We start from the raw sequence: 16,700 nt of genomic DNA, 5'->3' as shown, positions 1-16,700 counted from the left end.
AATTTTAATACACACATTTACATGGTCTTTTTTCAGGCTGTTGAGAGATGGTTGCTGCTCTATCATTTAACCTGAACAAATGTCATGCTCTGAACTGTAATTTATGCTATCACAGCTCCAAATTATTATTGCTATCATGCAGCCTGTTCTTAGCATCTGATTTTCTGCTGCTGTGAGTGGCTGTAGCACAGGAGATGAGTTTCACATCAGAATATTGGTCCCTCTGGGTTTGGAGTGTTTGGTGCACAGTCTTACCTGTGTGGCTGATGCCATGGTCTTGCTCACGAGCAGAGCTGCAGTACAATTATCAGGCCTTGCACATGTTTTCTGTAGTATTTCTATTTAATCAGCTTAATCACTCCTCACCTCCCATGAGAGAACATCTCTAGGAACGCTGTACTGCTAATCCAGGAAATCATCCAATCACCTACCTTTGCTGCCAAAGACTTTTGAAGGTGGCAGATGGAGCTGTGCCAGGAAAGCTGCTCTCTGGACACACTGGTTTGTTAGCCCTGTGTACATACTAAGAGTTAGGAAGTGGAGGAGAGCTGCAGTAAACGGTTCTGGAGATCAAATATTTAACCTGGAAGGAAAAAGGTAGCTAGACAAGATGTGTGATACATGTTATAAACCAGAGCTTGAGCTGGCAGAAATCTGGCAGTGTTCTGCTAAAGTTGATGGGAAAATATTTATATCCACTGAGGATTCATCCCTCTGTGCTCAGAGTTTTTTCCCTGTGACCTTCACAACAAAGACAAAGGGGTGGATACTTAGGACCCCATGTTTTTTCCCCATTGTTACAAATTTGTTTGATCACTGAGATTTGGTTTATCAGATAAAATGCTTTTATCTGGGTTTGAATTATTTTTTCTGAAACCTATATGAGGCATTTCTGGCTTCTGTTTTCCTCAGGCTCCCTGGATCATTGAGGGCAAGAGTCCCCCGGAAGACTGGCCATCCAAGGGAGAGCTGGAGTTTGTGAATTATTCGGTGAGGTACAGGAAGGGCCTGGATCTGGTGCTGAAGGGTCTAAACCTCCAAGTGCATGGTGGGGAAAAGGTGAGTTACTAGCTGAATGTCTGCTAGAACTTTGCTCTGGGCCTCTAGTGACAACTGTGGAGTAGAGGAGAGGGTCTACAGGGACACTGACCCCAGTGCAGGAGCCAGCAGTGACACCTGTGTTGTCCATGTGCCAGCATCCTCCTGGCTGGAAGCAGTAGGATGAATTACATGGGACTTTCTGGACTTTCCCAGTTCACTTGGCAACAGGCTCCTGTACACCACGTAGGAGGCACCAGCACAAGTGACAAAAATTCAGTGACAAGAATGCTTTTATGAAGCAGTGCAGATAGGAGAAGGAATTCCAGCTTTTTCTGCTCTCTGACTTTCCCTGTGAAATTTTTGGCATGGAAGGAAATGACATTCTTTGCTTCCCTAATCAGGAAATTGTCTTTATTCTGGGAGATTTGTTTCGTCATGCTTTGATGGAAAGTTCTGGGGTTTGCCTGCTGGAGACAGAACAATTGGCATGGGAAAGTCCTTCCCTGAACAGGCTGTTGCTAAAAAAGAGAATTACCCTTATTCTAAGCAGACAGGATGACAGCATCCTTCTGGCACGGAGATACACATGCTTACCATGAAGTAGAAATTGCCCTTAGAGAGCCTTTATTTCTTGTCCTTGAGTGACTGGACCTACCATGAGTGTTCCAAATCACCCAAAGTTATGTAGGATGGCTCTAGGCCTGTGTTATTTATTATATTTATGACATGTGTGATTTATATGGAGTATCATTCCAGTTATAGGAATGGCCATAAGTACATTACATTGTATGATCCAGGGTTTCTAGGGAAGGATGGGACATTCTTTCTTAGATCCAGATCTTCAGTCAAACCTCTTAGATGAATCTTGGAGGGTTGTTTGGGAGTTTTTTGTTGGGCGTTGTTTTCTTCTTAACTGTGTGCTTTGTTGTTCAACCTGCAATTTGTTGTAGATTGGAATTGTTGGCAGAACCGGAGCAGGGAAGTCCTCCATGACGCTCTGTCTCTTTAGGATCCTGGAAGCTGTAAAAGGGGAAATTAAAATTGATGGCGTGAAAATTTCAGAAATTGGTCTCCATGACCTTCGATCAAGGCTAACAATTATTCCTCAGGTACTGTTTCTGTGTGTCACAATGAAGGACTGTTTTCTAGCAGCTTAACAAACCATAAATAATGGTTTATCCAAAGAGGAAAATGTTTTGTTACACTCTGAAAATTGTTTCAGAAAAAACAGACTATTTATACTTTAGTTGGTCCCATCCTGCCACCTTACAAGCTAGGTGATAAAACAGGATTTAGGATGAACCATCTTTAGAGCTGGAAGTTGAGTTTGAACTGTATAATGTAATGTATTTTCAGAGAGGATGGGATTGGGAGGTGGCCTACCTGCAATGTAATGGACACCTCGAAGCAGCAGCTCATAGTATCTCTACTTAAAACAGCTAAAGCACTTGTCTAATGAAAATTGGTTTTATATCCAGGATCCTGTTCTCTTTTCTGGAACACTGAGGATGAACCTGGATCCATTTAATAAGTATTCGGATGAAGAAATATGGAAAGCACTTGAACTGTCTCATTTGAAGAGGTTTGTCAGCAGTCAGCCATCCATGTTGGACTATGAGTGCTCAGAGGGTGGAGAGAACCTCAGGTAAGGAATGCTTGCACTAGAACATTCACTGAGCTGTCATTCAGCTGTGACAGTGGGTGACACTTGAGCACAGGCAAACACTGGTCTGTCATATCTGAAATGTATTGGCCACCTATTTCTGTTCCAAGAAAGCCACCAAGGTCCATACATTTGCCTTCTCTTCTGCCTCTGCCACAAATGATTTGATTCTTTTCCCAAACCCAAATCCTGTCTTGTCAGAAAGAAGTTTCAGGATGACAGGATATTAGGGACAGGCAGTCCCTTAAACATGTTTTGGTAGGAAGGGAAATGCCCTGGTAACCTAAGTGCTGTGCTGAGTAAGAGTTCCTTGCCTGACACTTTAGCAGTGTTCATTTTCCATTATTATTTGGAAGGCCCATGAAGACATGACTGGGGATGATAAAATGTTTTGATATGCTTCATTGGCTTCTGAGGCTGTGGTGTCACCAGATTGTCCGTGATGAATGTTTGGCTCCTTCCTCATCCTGCAGACACTCAGAGACGGAGTCTGGGCTGTGTTTGTGGCAGGGGAGGAAGTCTAGGTTGCTCAGATATATGTATATATTTTATTTTTTTATGGTAGAAGGGGCTTGCAGCCTCATAACATTTTATTTTCCTTTTTATTCTTTTTTTTTTTTTTCCCCTAAACTTGTGTCTGCTCACTGTTGTCAGAACTGTGAGTGTTGCTGAAAGCTGCCATGGCTTTTGTCACAGCGATAAAAGGCACATTTGGTGGCTCTGCCAGCACAGGGCCAGGCAGTAAGTGATCCTGTCCCTGTTAGTGCTGGCATGCTGCAGCCTGCACGCGTGAGCTCCGGGGCTGACAGAACAGGCAGCTTGCAAAATATTCCGGGGATTTTTGGGTGACCCGATGAGTGACCTGCTGAGCACGAGTGGCTGTGAGCAGTGGGGAGCTGGGGGCAGTGAAAGGCTGGCTGTGCTTGCAGCGTTGGCCAGAGGCAGCTCGTGTGCCTGGCCAGAGCTCTCCTGCGCAAGACCAGGATCCTGATCCTGGATGAAGCCACGGCCGCCATCGACCTGGAGACAGATGACCTCATCCAGATGACCATTCGGACACAGTTTGAGGACTGCACGGTGCTGACCATTGCACACAGGCTGAACACAATCATGGATTACACCAGGTAAAATCTGAGTGGTGTGTGGCGAGCTGGTGGGTTTGCTGGGGATCGGAAGCAGCACTCGGATGGGTCTGGCTTGTCTCTGGACATGAACACTGGTTCTCTTGTTGGGCAATATGGAAGCAATGATGTGCTGTATAATCCCAGAAGCTCCAGCCCTGACTTTGCCTCTGCCAGCGTAGGAAACAGGTTCTATATTCAGAACCCAGAGCTGCCCAGGGGCACTCCTGGCACTGTCAGGAAGCTTATGGAGCCTTGTTAAACCAGCAGCTGCTGTAACTTCTTCACTAACAGCATGTCATTTTAATTACTTGAAAATACATTAGTATTCTTCATGAGCTTTTATCTCCTTGGCTTTCTGGAACTATTGTTTCAATTCCAGATGCTTTTTTTTTTTCCTTCTTCTTGCCCCTGGGAGACAGTGACTTTACCTGTACGGTTTTTAGTCAGGCAGCTGCTCTGGGAGAATGTTTATCATCTGGTGTGTTTTAACATGTGAAAATAATTGAGGAAAACAAAAGCAAGGCAAAGATTAGAGCAGTTTGCTTTGTGACACAAACAGGTACCATATTCCTTGTGAGGAATTTTCTGACACATCTTTCCCCCCACATCATCTTTTGTTTTGTACAGGGTTCTTGTTCTAGACAACGGGACCATAGCTGAATTTGACACACCTGCAAACCTTATAGCAGCAAAGGGTATTTTCTACAGTATGGCCAAAGATGCTGGACTGGCATGAAGAGAAGACCCCTTGGGGTTTTGGTTTGGTATTTTTTTTAATATTACTGACTTGCCACAAAAGTGACTTGTGAATGTACTGTAATTTACAAAACAGTTTTTGTAGTAGACTCAGCTTGTGATATGTGAACGAAGTATTTTACAATTACAAGGACCAGAAAGTGAATTTTATATTTTTAAATATTTTCTATATACATAAAGTATTTTATTACATGCTTTTTTCCCAAAGAATGACAAGCATTCTGCCAAGAAAACGTATGTACCACAGGGAAATTATGTACTGCATTCAGGTTTGTAATTAGTAAATTATATCAATGGTACAAAATACACCTGATTTGTGTGTTTTCTGCATAAGGATTCGTAGGATTTGAAGTGGAAAGACAGGCCCAATTAAGCTGTGACTCAGCTGAATAACAGTGAAATGCTGTGTGATCTCTGAGTGGTTCCAGCCTGTTCCTTTCAGTATTTCCCCCAGGACAAAGGAGTCCAGGAACCTTTGGGATCCCCTACCCAGGGCAACTTCGGCATTATAAAATTCTTCTTCAGCCTAAGAAGTAACATGTATTTAAAGTTAAACCCACAAATGGCTTCATACAAAACATAAACTACACAGGTTTTTCCAACTCAGTAGACCCCACAGAAGCCAACAGGGACACGATTGGACCAGAAGTATCAGAATTCTGCTGTATGTCTTTGGGTCAGAAGTCACTATGAGTAAGTCTCCACTTAAGCTGAATGTGCATGCCAAGCAGGTGTGTATTTAGTTTATCTTGTTCAACACTTAATCACCTGAAATAATGGGTGATTTGTTTTGCAAAAATAATTATCTATTTTATTATTGATAACCAGGCCTCCTCAGATAAAAGGAGGCCTGTGTTCAAACAGCACTTGCTGCTAGAATCTGATAGGACCTCTTTTGCTTTAGTTGTTTGCATCTTACACTAAGCACTCTAGAAAACCACCCAGCAAGAAAAAGTTGCTATGTTTTACCAGAAGGAAAGCACAGAAAAACTTTGAGAAGACAAAAATAATAATTTATTAATTCTTACACATTATACTTCTTGAATAGAAACACGAATCTGCAGCCAAGCATTTATTAGACATTAACATTTAATGTAGCAGAGCACAAAGTAACGAATTATTTATCACAAACAGAATGTAGTGGTTATACACTGCTGGGACTGGGGAGTGTTAATAGTATCTTCCTGGTATAAATGACACAAGGTATAAAAATTTCCTGGGAATGCATAGATAGGGATCAGTGTCTGTGCAAGGTTGCTGCCCAACAGCTGAGCTTTTCTCTAGGGGGTCTGGCTGGTTAACCCTGAATCCTCCTGGATTCAGCCAGTGCCTGAACCATCCTGTGACAGGGAGAAGGCAGCAGCCTGGGTGACATGAGGAATGATGATTTTATTACTCCATTACAGAGAACTTAATACTCCACCAGCAATCTGGTATAAAAACAGATATTGCCAATGACTGGGACTATGTTTGACCTCTGGCACTTTGCAGAAGAGGCTCTTTTGGTGTGACAAAACCTTCTATATTCCCCTGGGGAGACTGAGCTTCAGCGTGGTGGCTGGGCACAGAGGGAACTGGGGTGTTTGCAGGGATCTGTGCTGGCGCCTGGCGGCAGGCTGGGAGCTCCCTCTGGTGTGCTCAGTCCCTGCACTCCAAGCGCTTCCAAGCTGAGATCAGCGAGCCCGGGGCGCTTTGGGGACAGCTCCCGCTGGATTGGCGGTGACACGGGCGCTGACACAGGCAGCTGCTGTCCCTTACCTGCCGCAGCAGGTGGAGGCACAGGGACTCAGGCCAGGACTGCCCCAGCAGCCCACAGACACTGCACAGCCTGCTCGGGCTCTGAACTCTAAGACAAGACAAAAGATAAATTCCTTTGGCAGCTGCGGTTTCCAAAAAAATTGGGGGGAAGGAGAAGGAAGGCAAAAAACCAGGAAAATTCAGTCCAGTTTGGTACATTCTGTTTGCCTGTTACATCTCAGGCTTTGGTTTATTCATCGTATCCACAGCACCTGCTTTTCATGTGGGCTACCAGAGCAGAATTCTTCCTCAAATGCAAGTGACTAAATACTAAAATCCTAAAAAAATCAGATAAAATCCAGCTCTTAAATACTTTTCAATTTCTTTATTCCAGAATTTCACAGCAAAGTAGTCAAATCCTGAATTTTAAGTAAGTGATTTTGTTTTCAGTAAACTACATGGGTTAACACAAGTCACAGCACAAAAAAGAAAATACATTGCATAGGAACATCAAGATTGGATATCAGCCCAGAAAACCCTGGACACTTCACTGGTTTCTTTTCACACAGGTAACTTTATAGGTTCAAGATGCAATTTTTCTTGGGAATGTAGAGGTCAAAGGAAAATAAAATTACACTTTTTGTGCTTTTAAAGGGGGAAATTAAAGCAGCATTGAAGAAATGTCAACACAGTAACAAAAATAGTATATTAAATTGCACATGTCATTACATGTCAATTGCACATGTATATATTGACAGACAACACTAAAAGGGATTTTGGTTGAGAGCATATTTATTATTTGGATAATTACTATCACTTTTATTTTCAACCTGAGAAATAGGGAAAAGTGTAAACAGGGATTAAGAAATCACAAGTAATAAGTCACTTGATAGCATTGAAACTTGACATAATTTTGTGCTTCCACAGATTTAAACCCTTCTTGTTTTTTTTCCTTCTAAGTAAGATAGGACTTAATAAATGTGATCTAAAAAGAGAACATTAACAGTAATGGACTCAGTACAAATATTAAATGGGCTTCATGGCAGGTTCTTTAGCTTGAGTACCTCTGCTATTTTATAGCAAACAAATTATTAGAACAGCTTAAGGTAAGCCTTTCCCTGAGAGCTGCTAACTCTGCAGTATTTCAAGATTATCTTTTTGTAAGGAAGTGTTGCATTAACAGATAGTTCTACCAATACTTCCTGCGCATTGAGCTACTTTCATACCAGACTCACTGTTCTTAGATTAACTAGAAGCTGTAAATGTGCATAACCACTTCAGTTTATTTCCTGGTTAACAAAATAGATTTTTTTCACGTCATTAGCCCTTAGAGATAACATATTTCAAATGCAATTGTGTAACAAATGATACAAATCTTTTGTTTTGTTCCTTAATTAGTATGTAAGTTCTGATGCCTTCTTGTTATACCCACTCTGTTCAGAAAGTGTTGGGACTCTGAAAAGTAAGTTTTTGTCGCTTACTGTTAGAACAAGCTCCAGTTCTTGGAAATCCTGTAGCCTTGCAACATCCTTGTCCTTTAAACAAATACAATAAGGAGTTAGGTGATAGTGTCTGTTAATTTTGCAGAGCTAAGTTAAAATAATAAGCTCATACTAACACAAGGTATGTATTTATTCATAACTATGGCAGTTGTTTACAGTGAACTGGAAAACAGATACCCTGTTGCATCTTGTATTTACTCTGGGGTCTTATTCAGCTACTGCCTTAAGTCTGTTCTTAGAAGGAATGCAACACTGATGGTGAGTGCAAGTGATTAGTGGGATTACACTTGTCAAGATCTACTGCATGCCACCCAAATCCTCTGGTTTTTCCCCCTTGCTAATTCTTGATCATCTACCCAAGGAGGTCCTGTCCTGCATGTGGCTGGCTTCCTTCAGAGCAGCCCAGCAAGGCCAGCTCTGAGCCCCTGCAGCAGTGCTCTGCTGCCAACAGCAGTACACAGTCAGGTTTGTGTCACTGCAGGAACAGTAGGGGTCCTGCAGTCCTACCAGAGAGTCTGAAGTGATTAGAAATGAAAATAAAAAGTTCTTTCAACAATAACCAAAGTTGGAAAGTGACAGAATTGCTTGTGTCTTTTTTCCTCCACTTCTTGACTAACACGGTGTGGTGGTTTAGACCATCAAATTGCCACACACAGTCAGTGAAGATGCAGCAGAGTGAAGTCTGTTAATTTATTCCTCATCAGATTTGCCCCACAAGTGATGCCAACAATGCTCTACAAGGATTTGAGAGTGAAAGAAAGGTAAGTGGTGAGCTGGTAAAACAGGTCGGCAGGTCCCTTCTCTGTTGGCTGCAGGGTAAATGTCACTGAAGGAAGGACAGTTATGTTCAGAGTCCTGCACTCAGAGTAGTAACCCTGAAACACCTCTGTTTGTGCAAGGACTGCAGCCAGGCCTTGCAGAACTCACACAGCTTGGTTGAGCTCTGCAGGCCTTTTAAATGCTGCTGGCAGCTCACAGTGGTGGTGGTGTTGCACTGAATTTTACAATGGAGTCATAAAATCAGGTATTAACTGGGTCCAGCACCAAATGGTTATGAAAGGCAGTGATCAAGAACTTTGAGACCTTTTTACTTAAGAAATCCCAAACAACTGCTCAGTGCTGCAAGTTGAGCAGAGGTTTTGCATTTTTGGTTTGGTTTTTTTTTTTCCAACGTGGGCCTATGCAGGTGACCAACATTTATTCCTTTGTAACAGCAACCTAAAAATCCCTTTTATAAGTTGCTGCACTTCAAAATGTAGAGCTCTTACCTTTCTTAACATTGTATTTGGTAATTTTCTGATCTTCTGGATGTGCTCAGGGTTCACACCCAGCTCACGGCAACTCACTCGGAGCAGCTCTTTGTAGGTCAGTTCTTGTCTGTCCAGTTCAATTTCAATGAAGTCATTTTCTCTAAGATTAGGGTTTTGTATTCTCACTTTCAGCACCAGTTCTATTAGAAATAAAAAGTCACATTAATAGGCAGAGGTATAAAGGAATTGGAAACAATGTCTCTAACAACTTCCAAGTATTTCTATTTTCAATTAACCTCGTTTGTGTCACTGGTAACAATACTTGAGTCCTCAGAAAGCAAAACCTGGAATCGTATGAGCACAGTTTTTGTAAGATTGATTTTCATCAACCTATATGAAAAAATCATAGCAAATCTAATGCAGTATATGTGTGCATGTCTGAACCACTCACTTTAATTGATTTAAGCTGATTTAACAGCAGCTTATATTGGTTATCAATTTCCTGAGCAATCTAAGATTGCTTTTATTGGTATTTCTTACTGTCAGTTCCCTTCTTATTGCTACCCCATGGTATTAGAATGCCTCTTACTTGAAAAACAAAATTCTGAATGGAAACTAGAATTCCAGGTTTTCCTCTCTGGGTAGGCAAAGCTTCCCTGTGGAACTGGCAGATCCTAGAACAGCTCAGTGCAGACTGAGCCATGTGAGATTCTCTTGAGCTCACTGACTGCTTGCTCGTGATCTGTATTTGCAGCTTGGGCTATGCTATTTGGAGAAATAGATTACCCTGGTGTCTGTATGCTTTTATAGCAATTGAGACAGCAAATGTTTACATCAATATTTTAATAACAGTTCCAGCAGAAACAGGCTATCTGCCTACTTCATTCCCTTCAAATGTTTCCTGAATGCCTAAGCATGGGAACCTGAAAGTCTCTGGAAACACATCATTAGTCTGCACTGCCCAAGGTGACAGAAGATCAAAACAAAGGCAGAAGAGATTTCTGATGTTACCTTGCACGTTTAGTGGAAAAGCTCCTGTGAAGAAAACAGGCTGAAAGGCTGGCACAGGCCCCATGCAGGAGCCATTCCCTTGCTGGGGTAAGGACTGGTTGGATCCTGCTGGCAAAGAGGGGCTTCTGCCCCAAGACACTGACCCCTGGTAAACAGGAGCTCTCTGGAGGACAGGATTTGGGTGTAGGGGCCCAGCAGACCCTCGGGGCAGGGGTGGGATGTCCCCGTTGGGAGGCGCCTCAGGAGCAGCATTCCCGGGCTGTAGCGGTGCTTGTCTGTAGGTGACAGAGTCAGGTACAGATGGAGAGTTGGTGTGTTGTGGTTCCAAGTGTGAGAGATTCCCATTCAGGGTGGGATCTGGAATACTGGTACTCGAGGTGTTGTAAACATATGGGAAAGGTGGGTTAGCCAGGTAATTGGGGATGATTGGCAGATCTGAATCTTGCTTTAAGTCTGGGAGTTCATCATCTTCCACTGTAAAACAAACAAAACAACATTCTCCAAGACTGATTTTGGGTTTCTTTTTTTTTTTTTTTTTCTATTTTTACACAGAGGGGATGGAGTGTTAAAAGCATTGTGGGTTAGAAGATGCATCAGGAAGCACAGTCTTTTTTCCTACAATAAATAGAATGCTTAGGTGTTGCCATACAAACACAAAAGCTGAGTCTGATTCTGCTAATTCTGGGGGTGCTAATTCCTTCTAAACACTGCAGTACTTCTATTTTGGCTTGTTTTAATCTGTAGCAGCACATTGTAACACCGTCTCTGGTGGAATAATGCTGTCATCTTCATAATGTATCAGGCAATGAAAAACAAAGGGTCGTATGTTGTTTGATACTAAGGCAGAGGAGAAAGGGAAGAGAACATGCAGTACTGGGAGAGCTGCTGCATTACCCATTCAACAGCTGGGAGAGACAACAATGAAAATAAAACCAGACAGCGGAGTCCAAAGGACAGGCAAGAGGTTGTTAATCGACCGCATTTCAAATTACTTACCACCTCCAGCAGCAAAGCCTGCTCTGTTCCAGCAGTTACAAAACACGATAGAGATGCTCTACCAATGTCCTTTAACTAGCTGTTTAACTAGGCTGCTAATTTTTATTTATCCAATGCAGAACATGAGGAAAATTAGGTGTTGCTCATACAACAGCTTCCTATAAATTTGAGAGATTTCTCTCCTCCTGTCCTTCTGAAAACTGGAAACCGCATCTGCCTGGCACATAGCTGTCCTCAAAATACAGTTTTTCTAAATTTTCAGTATTCAGAAAACAGTTTGGCTAAGGTGGTATGGAATTTACTGGTAATCCCCTTTACTTGAACTTTGTTTTCTTACCATGTAAACACTCCAGAAATCAAGTCCTAATACCAAAACCAAAACACCGTATCTTCACATGCAAAACAAAGACCGGAGCACATATGTTTGAACATCCTTTTACCAATCTTTGATGATCATATGGAACAGTCACTATAGGTTACCTCCCAACATCTTCCTGATCTCTCTCTTGGATGTTAACTGGGCTGGCCTCTCCCCTTTCTTGGTCAGGATGTCCTTGTCAGCCCCAGCGTGCAGCAGATAAGCCACGACCGCCACGTGGTTCCGCTTGCAGGCCCAGTGCAAACAGGTCCTGCACATGGAAAACATGAACCCTGTGTCAAATCCTGAGGTATGGCAGAGTCATCTCCACTCATTCTTGCTGCCTGTGAGAACACTCTATGCACATGTAAAATAGGTCTGAGTTGCAAACTTCCTTGGAAATTCACTCTGAATTTGGAGCCTGCAGCGGTACCTGCTGATGTCATTTTCTCTTTGCTCCAATGCTCTTGACTACAGTAGTATTTTTCAAGTTCAGGATCCTTTCAATTTATCATTTCTTAGGCTACAGTCGTTTCTGGAAAAATAAATATGAAAATAAGGTTTGTGTATGATACTTTAACCTTTGAAATAATCAGCTGTACTTAAAATACTTGTGTTTGTGTGTATATGTGATCTATTACCAATATCTCCCTGGGATGCTATATGTACTCTTTAATTAATGCTGCCAGCACAAGTACTTGCACTTTTTGGCAAGTAAATTATGTTTGAAATATTGTAAAACACAGTTTCTAAGAACAGTTCTTTGCCCAGTTGCCATTTGCTGCATCAGTAACTACTCAGCTTAGATCTGCAGACAACTAATTTTCTGCTGTCTGTAAGTGATGCACAGAACTAATCACTTTTCTGTGTTTTCAAATTATTTGCAGTTGCTGACTAGTGAGACATATTAAGGAAACATCCTAAAAGCTGCTTAGTGCTTAGATCTTATTCAGTGTGTGTATTAAGGACTTAGACTCACACATGTAACTTGCTATAGAGTTGTACCATTCTTCCCTATCCCAGGTTCTAGTGCTGTTTGACCTTTCTCTACCTGTTATATTTTAATTCTCTAGCTCCGGCTTAAGGAAACTCTTCAGAAAAATGTACATGCTTAACCCTTCTCCAACTTTGTTTATTGCTATTTAAGAATTATATAAAATAAAGCAGAGATAAATAAACTTAGAAGGGAATAAACTTTCAGTTTCAAGTCCAGCTCCAAAAAGCTTTTTCCACTTTGGGTTTTTTGGTTTGGTTTGGTTTGGTTTGGTTTGGTTTGGTTTGGTTTGGTGGGGCTTTTTTTAAAGAGACTGCAAAGTCAGACAGACAGGGTGGTATTTGCTTTGAGCACAAAATTTGCTGGGTTCAGTTTATAGAGAAGATAAGTAAGGCTCAACAGCACAGCCTCATTTTGGGATTCATCCTGGCCATTCCACATGGCCTGTGCAGAGAGGAACCATCTACCCATGGACCTGATACGCACCAAAATGTTAAGTACGCAGTACCTCTAAGCATCACACATGCTAAGAAGCTCACTGGAGAAATTTTAATTGTACAAAGAAACTTAAAACAACAGTGAAGATCCATTTATTGCCATGGTTAAAAATTACCAGATCGTTATTTTTTAAAATAATTATATTTTATGACAAGACTTAGTTCATCAATTCTAGTTTATACACAAACTCATTCTGATGACTGGTTGCATTTTAGCTCACTCACTAGGATAATTCAGCACCCTGTGAATCCATCATTTTAAATTTTTACAAGCTTTAATTTTAATCACAATTTAAAGCTCAAGTTGTTAAGTGTTCCATGCTTCTCAAAACTGCTAATTGAACTTTCATCTTTAAAAGTCTTGCTCCTTTCCTAATTTTATTTTTCCTATTTTTAATTATAATGTCATAGATCCTAGAATGGTTTGAGTTGTAAGGGACCTTAAAGTTCATCTCGCTCCACCCCCTGCCAGGGGCAGGGACACTTTCCACTATCCCAGGCTGCTCCAAACCCTGTCCAACCCAGCCTTGGATGGGGCACCCACAGCTTCTCTGGGCAACCTGTGCCAGGGCCTCAGCACCCTCACAGGGAAGAATTTCTTCCTTACATCTAATCTAAGTCTCTCCTCTTTTAATTTAAAACTGTTCCCCTTGTCTCATCACTATGTGCCTGTGGTAAAAAGTTGTTCTCCCTCTCTTTCATAAGTTTATAACTTCAAGCACAAACCAGCACAGTAAATACAGGCTGAATTGAACTTGTGGAAAACAGTCTCCAAAAATGCCTGAGCATCCCCTGTAAAATCCTCCTTCAACTAAAAATATGTGTGTATGTTCATGTCTTCAGTGTTACTTGTACAAGTGTCTATTACAGAATAGCCTTGGCTTTAGTGTCCTCAGGTGGATCTGAACGAGATGCCAAATCCCACGTTTGTATACATCGCTGGAACAAGTTCCCTGCTTGAAAGAGAAAGTAATTTTAAAACTTGAGTTAATAATAAATATTTCTGCCTAGGCAAGAGCACGTAAAGCCGAGGTTTGTGTTCTGACAGACCGCACCGTCTCAGGCTGGGGGGGGGGGGGGGGGGGGGGGGGGGGGGGGGGGGGGGGGGGGGGGGGGTAAATCAAAACCAACACTACAAAGTAAGTCCACAGTGACCTGGAGAAGGGGCAAACAGGGCACGAGGTGGGATGGGGACGCGTGTTTGTGACCCCGGTTATCCTCTCTGGAATACCGACAGCTCCACAGTGGAGTATTCGGCGGCGGATCGACCTTTTCCTTCCTCCTCAACTCACCCCACCTCGCCTTTCACGTGCGGAGCGAATCGGCGGCAGCCTCCGCACGGGGACCGCCGGGGCCGAGCTCGCCGAGAAGCCCTGGGCTAGGAGGGGGGGCCCTTACCATCCGTTGACTTCGTTCTGGGAGTTGAGGCCGACCCCCAGCTCCACGAGCCGCCGCACCTCCTCCGCGTCGCCGAGCGCCGCCGCCTCCCGCAGCCGCTCCTGCCGCTCCCGCTCCGCCATCTCCCCGCAGCCGCCGCCCGCCTCCCGCACCGCCTCCCGCACCGCCTCCCGCACCGCCTCCCGCACCGCCTCCCGCACCCCCGCGGCCGCTCCGCGCCTCCGCCGCCACCCCCGCGGGGCTCCGGCACGAGGGACGCTATTGCCGGTGACAACCCGGCCCTGACAGCCGGTTCCGGGGCGCGGCCGCTGCCCGGGGACGGGCGGGACGGGGCAGGCCCGGGTAGACGTTGTTTAATGGGCATAGAAATGCATAGTACGCGCTGTCTCTTGCTCTGCTGATTGTTTTTGCGGGCTCTCGATTTATCATAGAGTGAATGATGGGATCATCGAGTGGTAATGATTGGGAGGGACCTTAAAGATCATCTCGTTCCACTCCGCTGCCATGGGCAGGGACACTTTTCACTAGACCAGGTTATTTAGAGGCCCCACCCAACCTGGCATTGGACACTTCCAGGTCATATTTCTAGCTCACTGAGTGTCTGTGGTAATTTAATTAATTTAATCCAGTGGTTTTACTCAAGGAAAGAAGAACTTTATGATAACCACTGTTCTGCAAAAACCTGCTGCTAAAGAGGCTAAATAGAGGGATTCAGAAAAAACTGGGTTTGCCTGCTGCATGAGGAGGTACTGAAGAGATTTTTAAGATTATGATTGGGAAGGAACTTAAAGATCATCCAGTTCCAACCCCCTGCCATGGGCAAGGACACCTTTCACTAAACCAGGTTGCTCCAAGCCCTGTCCAACCTGGCCTTGAACACTTCCAGGGATGGGACATCCTCTTATTCTGCCTAGGAAACTCTCATCATCTTTGTGCGTTCTCAGCAGAATCAACTAATCCCTAAAAAAATAAAGATCACTATCTGTCTGCAAAGCAATTGGAAAGATTAAAGGTTTGGTTTTATGTCGTTGTGGATTTGTCCTAAACCAAGTTACAGAGCAATCAGTAAAAACTTTACCACTACAAAAAGTCAAAATAATAATTTCAAACTCCAGTCACTTTTGTATTCCAGCTTGCTCTGTGTAGCCACGGCTGTGTGCCAAGGAATTCTGCAGTAGTCAGGCCCCAGTATACCTGTTTGCTTCCACAATGCAATCAGAGCATTACAAAGAAACTGAAACAGCCCAGTTCTGCCCCAGTTCCCAGCATTAACACCCCGCCTTTCCTCCCATCCCCAAACCCAGACTGCAGGATATTGCCTGAAAATTCACACCACAACTTGTGTTACGTTGATTTCAATCACACTCTTCCAACAGTTCCAGTGGGGTCTTAAATCATTACAAAATTGCAAAGCTTGAAAGAAGATCGTGGTGCCTCACAGTGCTGCTTTGGGGAGAGATTTCCAGAAAGAAACTCCTCAGGTAACAACTGGTGCTTGCATGAAGCCCTCAGTGATGCTGAACAAAGTTGCTATGAGTCTAAGTGGGTTTTACAGCATGAATATTGGCTTGAAGCTTTTCAAAAAAGATGATGTAATTAAAATTTTAATTATTTATATGTACTTAGAACATGCAAAATGATGTTGAGTAATTGGAAAATAGTTGACAATTGCTATTTGAAATTCAGTATATATCGAGTACAAGGTCACATCTAGAAAGGAAAACAAAATGGGCTGGTTCCAAGGTCAAAGAGTAAGAGTTATGCTACATATGAAGGACTTATATTCTCCCTCAATCTGTCAAGCATGGAGACAGGCTTCCCAGGGAAGTGGTGGAGTCATCAACCCTGGAAGTGTTCAAAAAACGTGTGGATATGGCACTTGAGGACATGGTTTATTGGTGTGTGTGGTGATGGTTGGACTGGATGATCTTAGAGGCCTTTTCCAACCATAACGATCCTACAATTCCATGAATTCCTAAGGGAATATGCACAGCTGGAGGCACTCAGGACCGGGACTCAGTAGCAGTGCATCAGGAGTGGTTTGGGTGACTTTCTCCTGCCAGGGTGCAGAGGGGACCATGATACAGCTTCAGCTGTGCCCAGGCCCGTGTCCTCAGCCTCCAGCCATGACCAGCAAGACCAGCAGCACTGTGTGTGTCTGGGCTGTGTCCCTCCGCCCTGATCCCGCACTGGGCTGGACACTGTCTGTCATAACAGCTTACCGTCTGCAGTGACACCACAGGGAGCTGGGCATTATCTGTCATGACATCTCTCTGGGCTGGACACCGTCTGTATGGCACCTGCTGCCCCTCACGCGGAGCCACAGGCGGCAGTGGCCGTTCCCTATGCGGGTATTTGCCGGCTCCGGCCGTT

The 16,700-nt window shown here is 43.5% G+C and overlaps 2 protein-coding genes across 8 annotated transcripts in view; one reads left to right on the top strand and one right to left on the bottom strand.

The window, feature by feature from the left end:
* ABCC3 (ATP binding cassette subfamily C member 3) overlaps window positions 1–4,892 on the top strand; it is a 46,770-nt gene extending 41,878 nt beyond the window's left edge. Inside the window, exons 27-31 of one of the 2 annotated variants that reach the window (XM_032128816.1) lie at window positions 913–1,059; window positions 1,992–2,150; window positions 2,520–2,686; window positions 3,634–3,828; window positions 4,456–4,892. In XM_032128816.1, coding sequence (XP_031984707.1) covers window positions 913–1,059; window positions 1,992–2,150; window positions 2,520–2,686; window positions 3,634–3,828; window positions 4,456–4,564 — 777 coding nt within the window. In that variant the 3' untranslated portion in view covers window positions 4,565–4,892. The other variant, XM_032128817.1, reaches the window with a different exon arrangement.
* A 683-nt stretch (window positions 4,893–5,575) lies between these two features.
* ANKRD40 (ankyrin repeat domain 40) lies at window positions 5,576–16,674 on the bottom strand. Of its 6 annotated transcripts, none has more exons than XM_032128829.1 (6): window positions 14,328–14,492; window positions 11,561–11,709; window positions 10,085–10,558; window positions 9,092–9,273; window positions 7,803–7,856; window positions 5,576–6,430 (listed from the first exon to the last, which is right to left on the bottom strand). In XM_032128829.1, the coding sequence occupies exons 1-6, from the start codon at window positions 14,447–14,449 to the stop codon at window positions 6,371–6,373; spliced, it is 1,041 nt and encodes a 346-aa protein (XP_031984720.1). In that variant the 5' UTR covers window positions 14,450–14,492; the 3' UTR covers window positions 5,576–6,370. The 6 variants fall into 6 exon arrangements, with proteins under 6 accessions (XP_031984720.1, XP_031984721.1, XP_031984722.1 ...); XM_032128830.1 differs by lacking the exon at window positions 5,576–6,430 and adding an exon at window positions 6,531–6,659; XM_032128831.1 differs by lacking the exons at window positions 5,576–6,430; window positions 14,328–14,492 and adding an exon at window positions 16,550–16,674 and having other exon boundaries at window positions 6,692–7,856.
* Between the last annotated feature and the right edge of the window lie 26 nt (window positions 16,675–16,700).

Source organism: Corvus moneduloides, chromosome 19, assembly GCF_009650955.1.
Source record: "Corvus moneduloides isolate bCorMon1 chromosome 19, bCorMon1.pri, whole genome shotgun sequence".
Lineage (NCBI taxonomy): Eukaryota > Metazoa > Chordata > Aves > Passeriformes > Corvidae > Corvus > Corvus moneduloides.
The sequence above is the reverse complement of the archived record's forward strand: the minus strand, read 5'-3'. Positions and strand labels throughout refer to the sequence as shown.

Coding starts and splice junctions, on each gene's coding strand:
- ANKRD40 (XM_032128828.1), bottom strand. CDS start 14,449: ATGGCGGAGCGGGAGCGGCAGGAGCGGCTGCGGGAGGCGGCGGCGCTC. Junction 11,710..14,327: donor CAGAACGAAGTCAACGGATG/GTAAGGGCCCCC, acceptor TTCCATGTGCAG/GACCTGTTTGCACTGGGCCT. Junction 7,857..9,091: donor CAAATACAATGTTAAGAAAG/GTAAGAGCTCTA, acceptor ATTTGTTTAAAG/GACAAGGATGTTGCAAGGCT.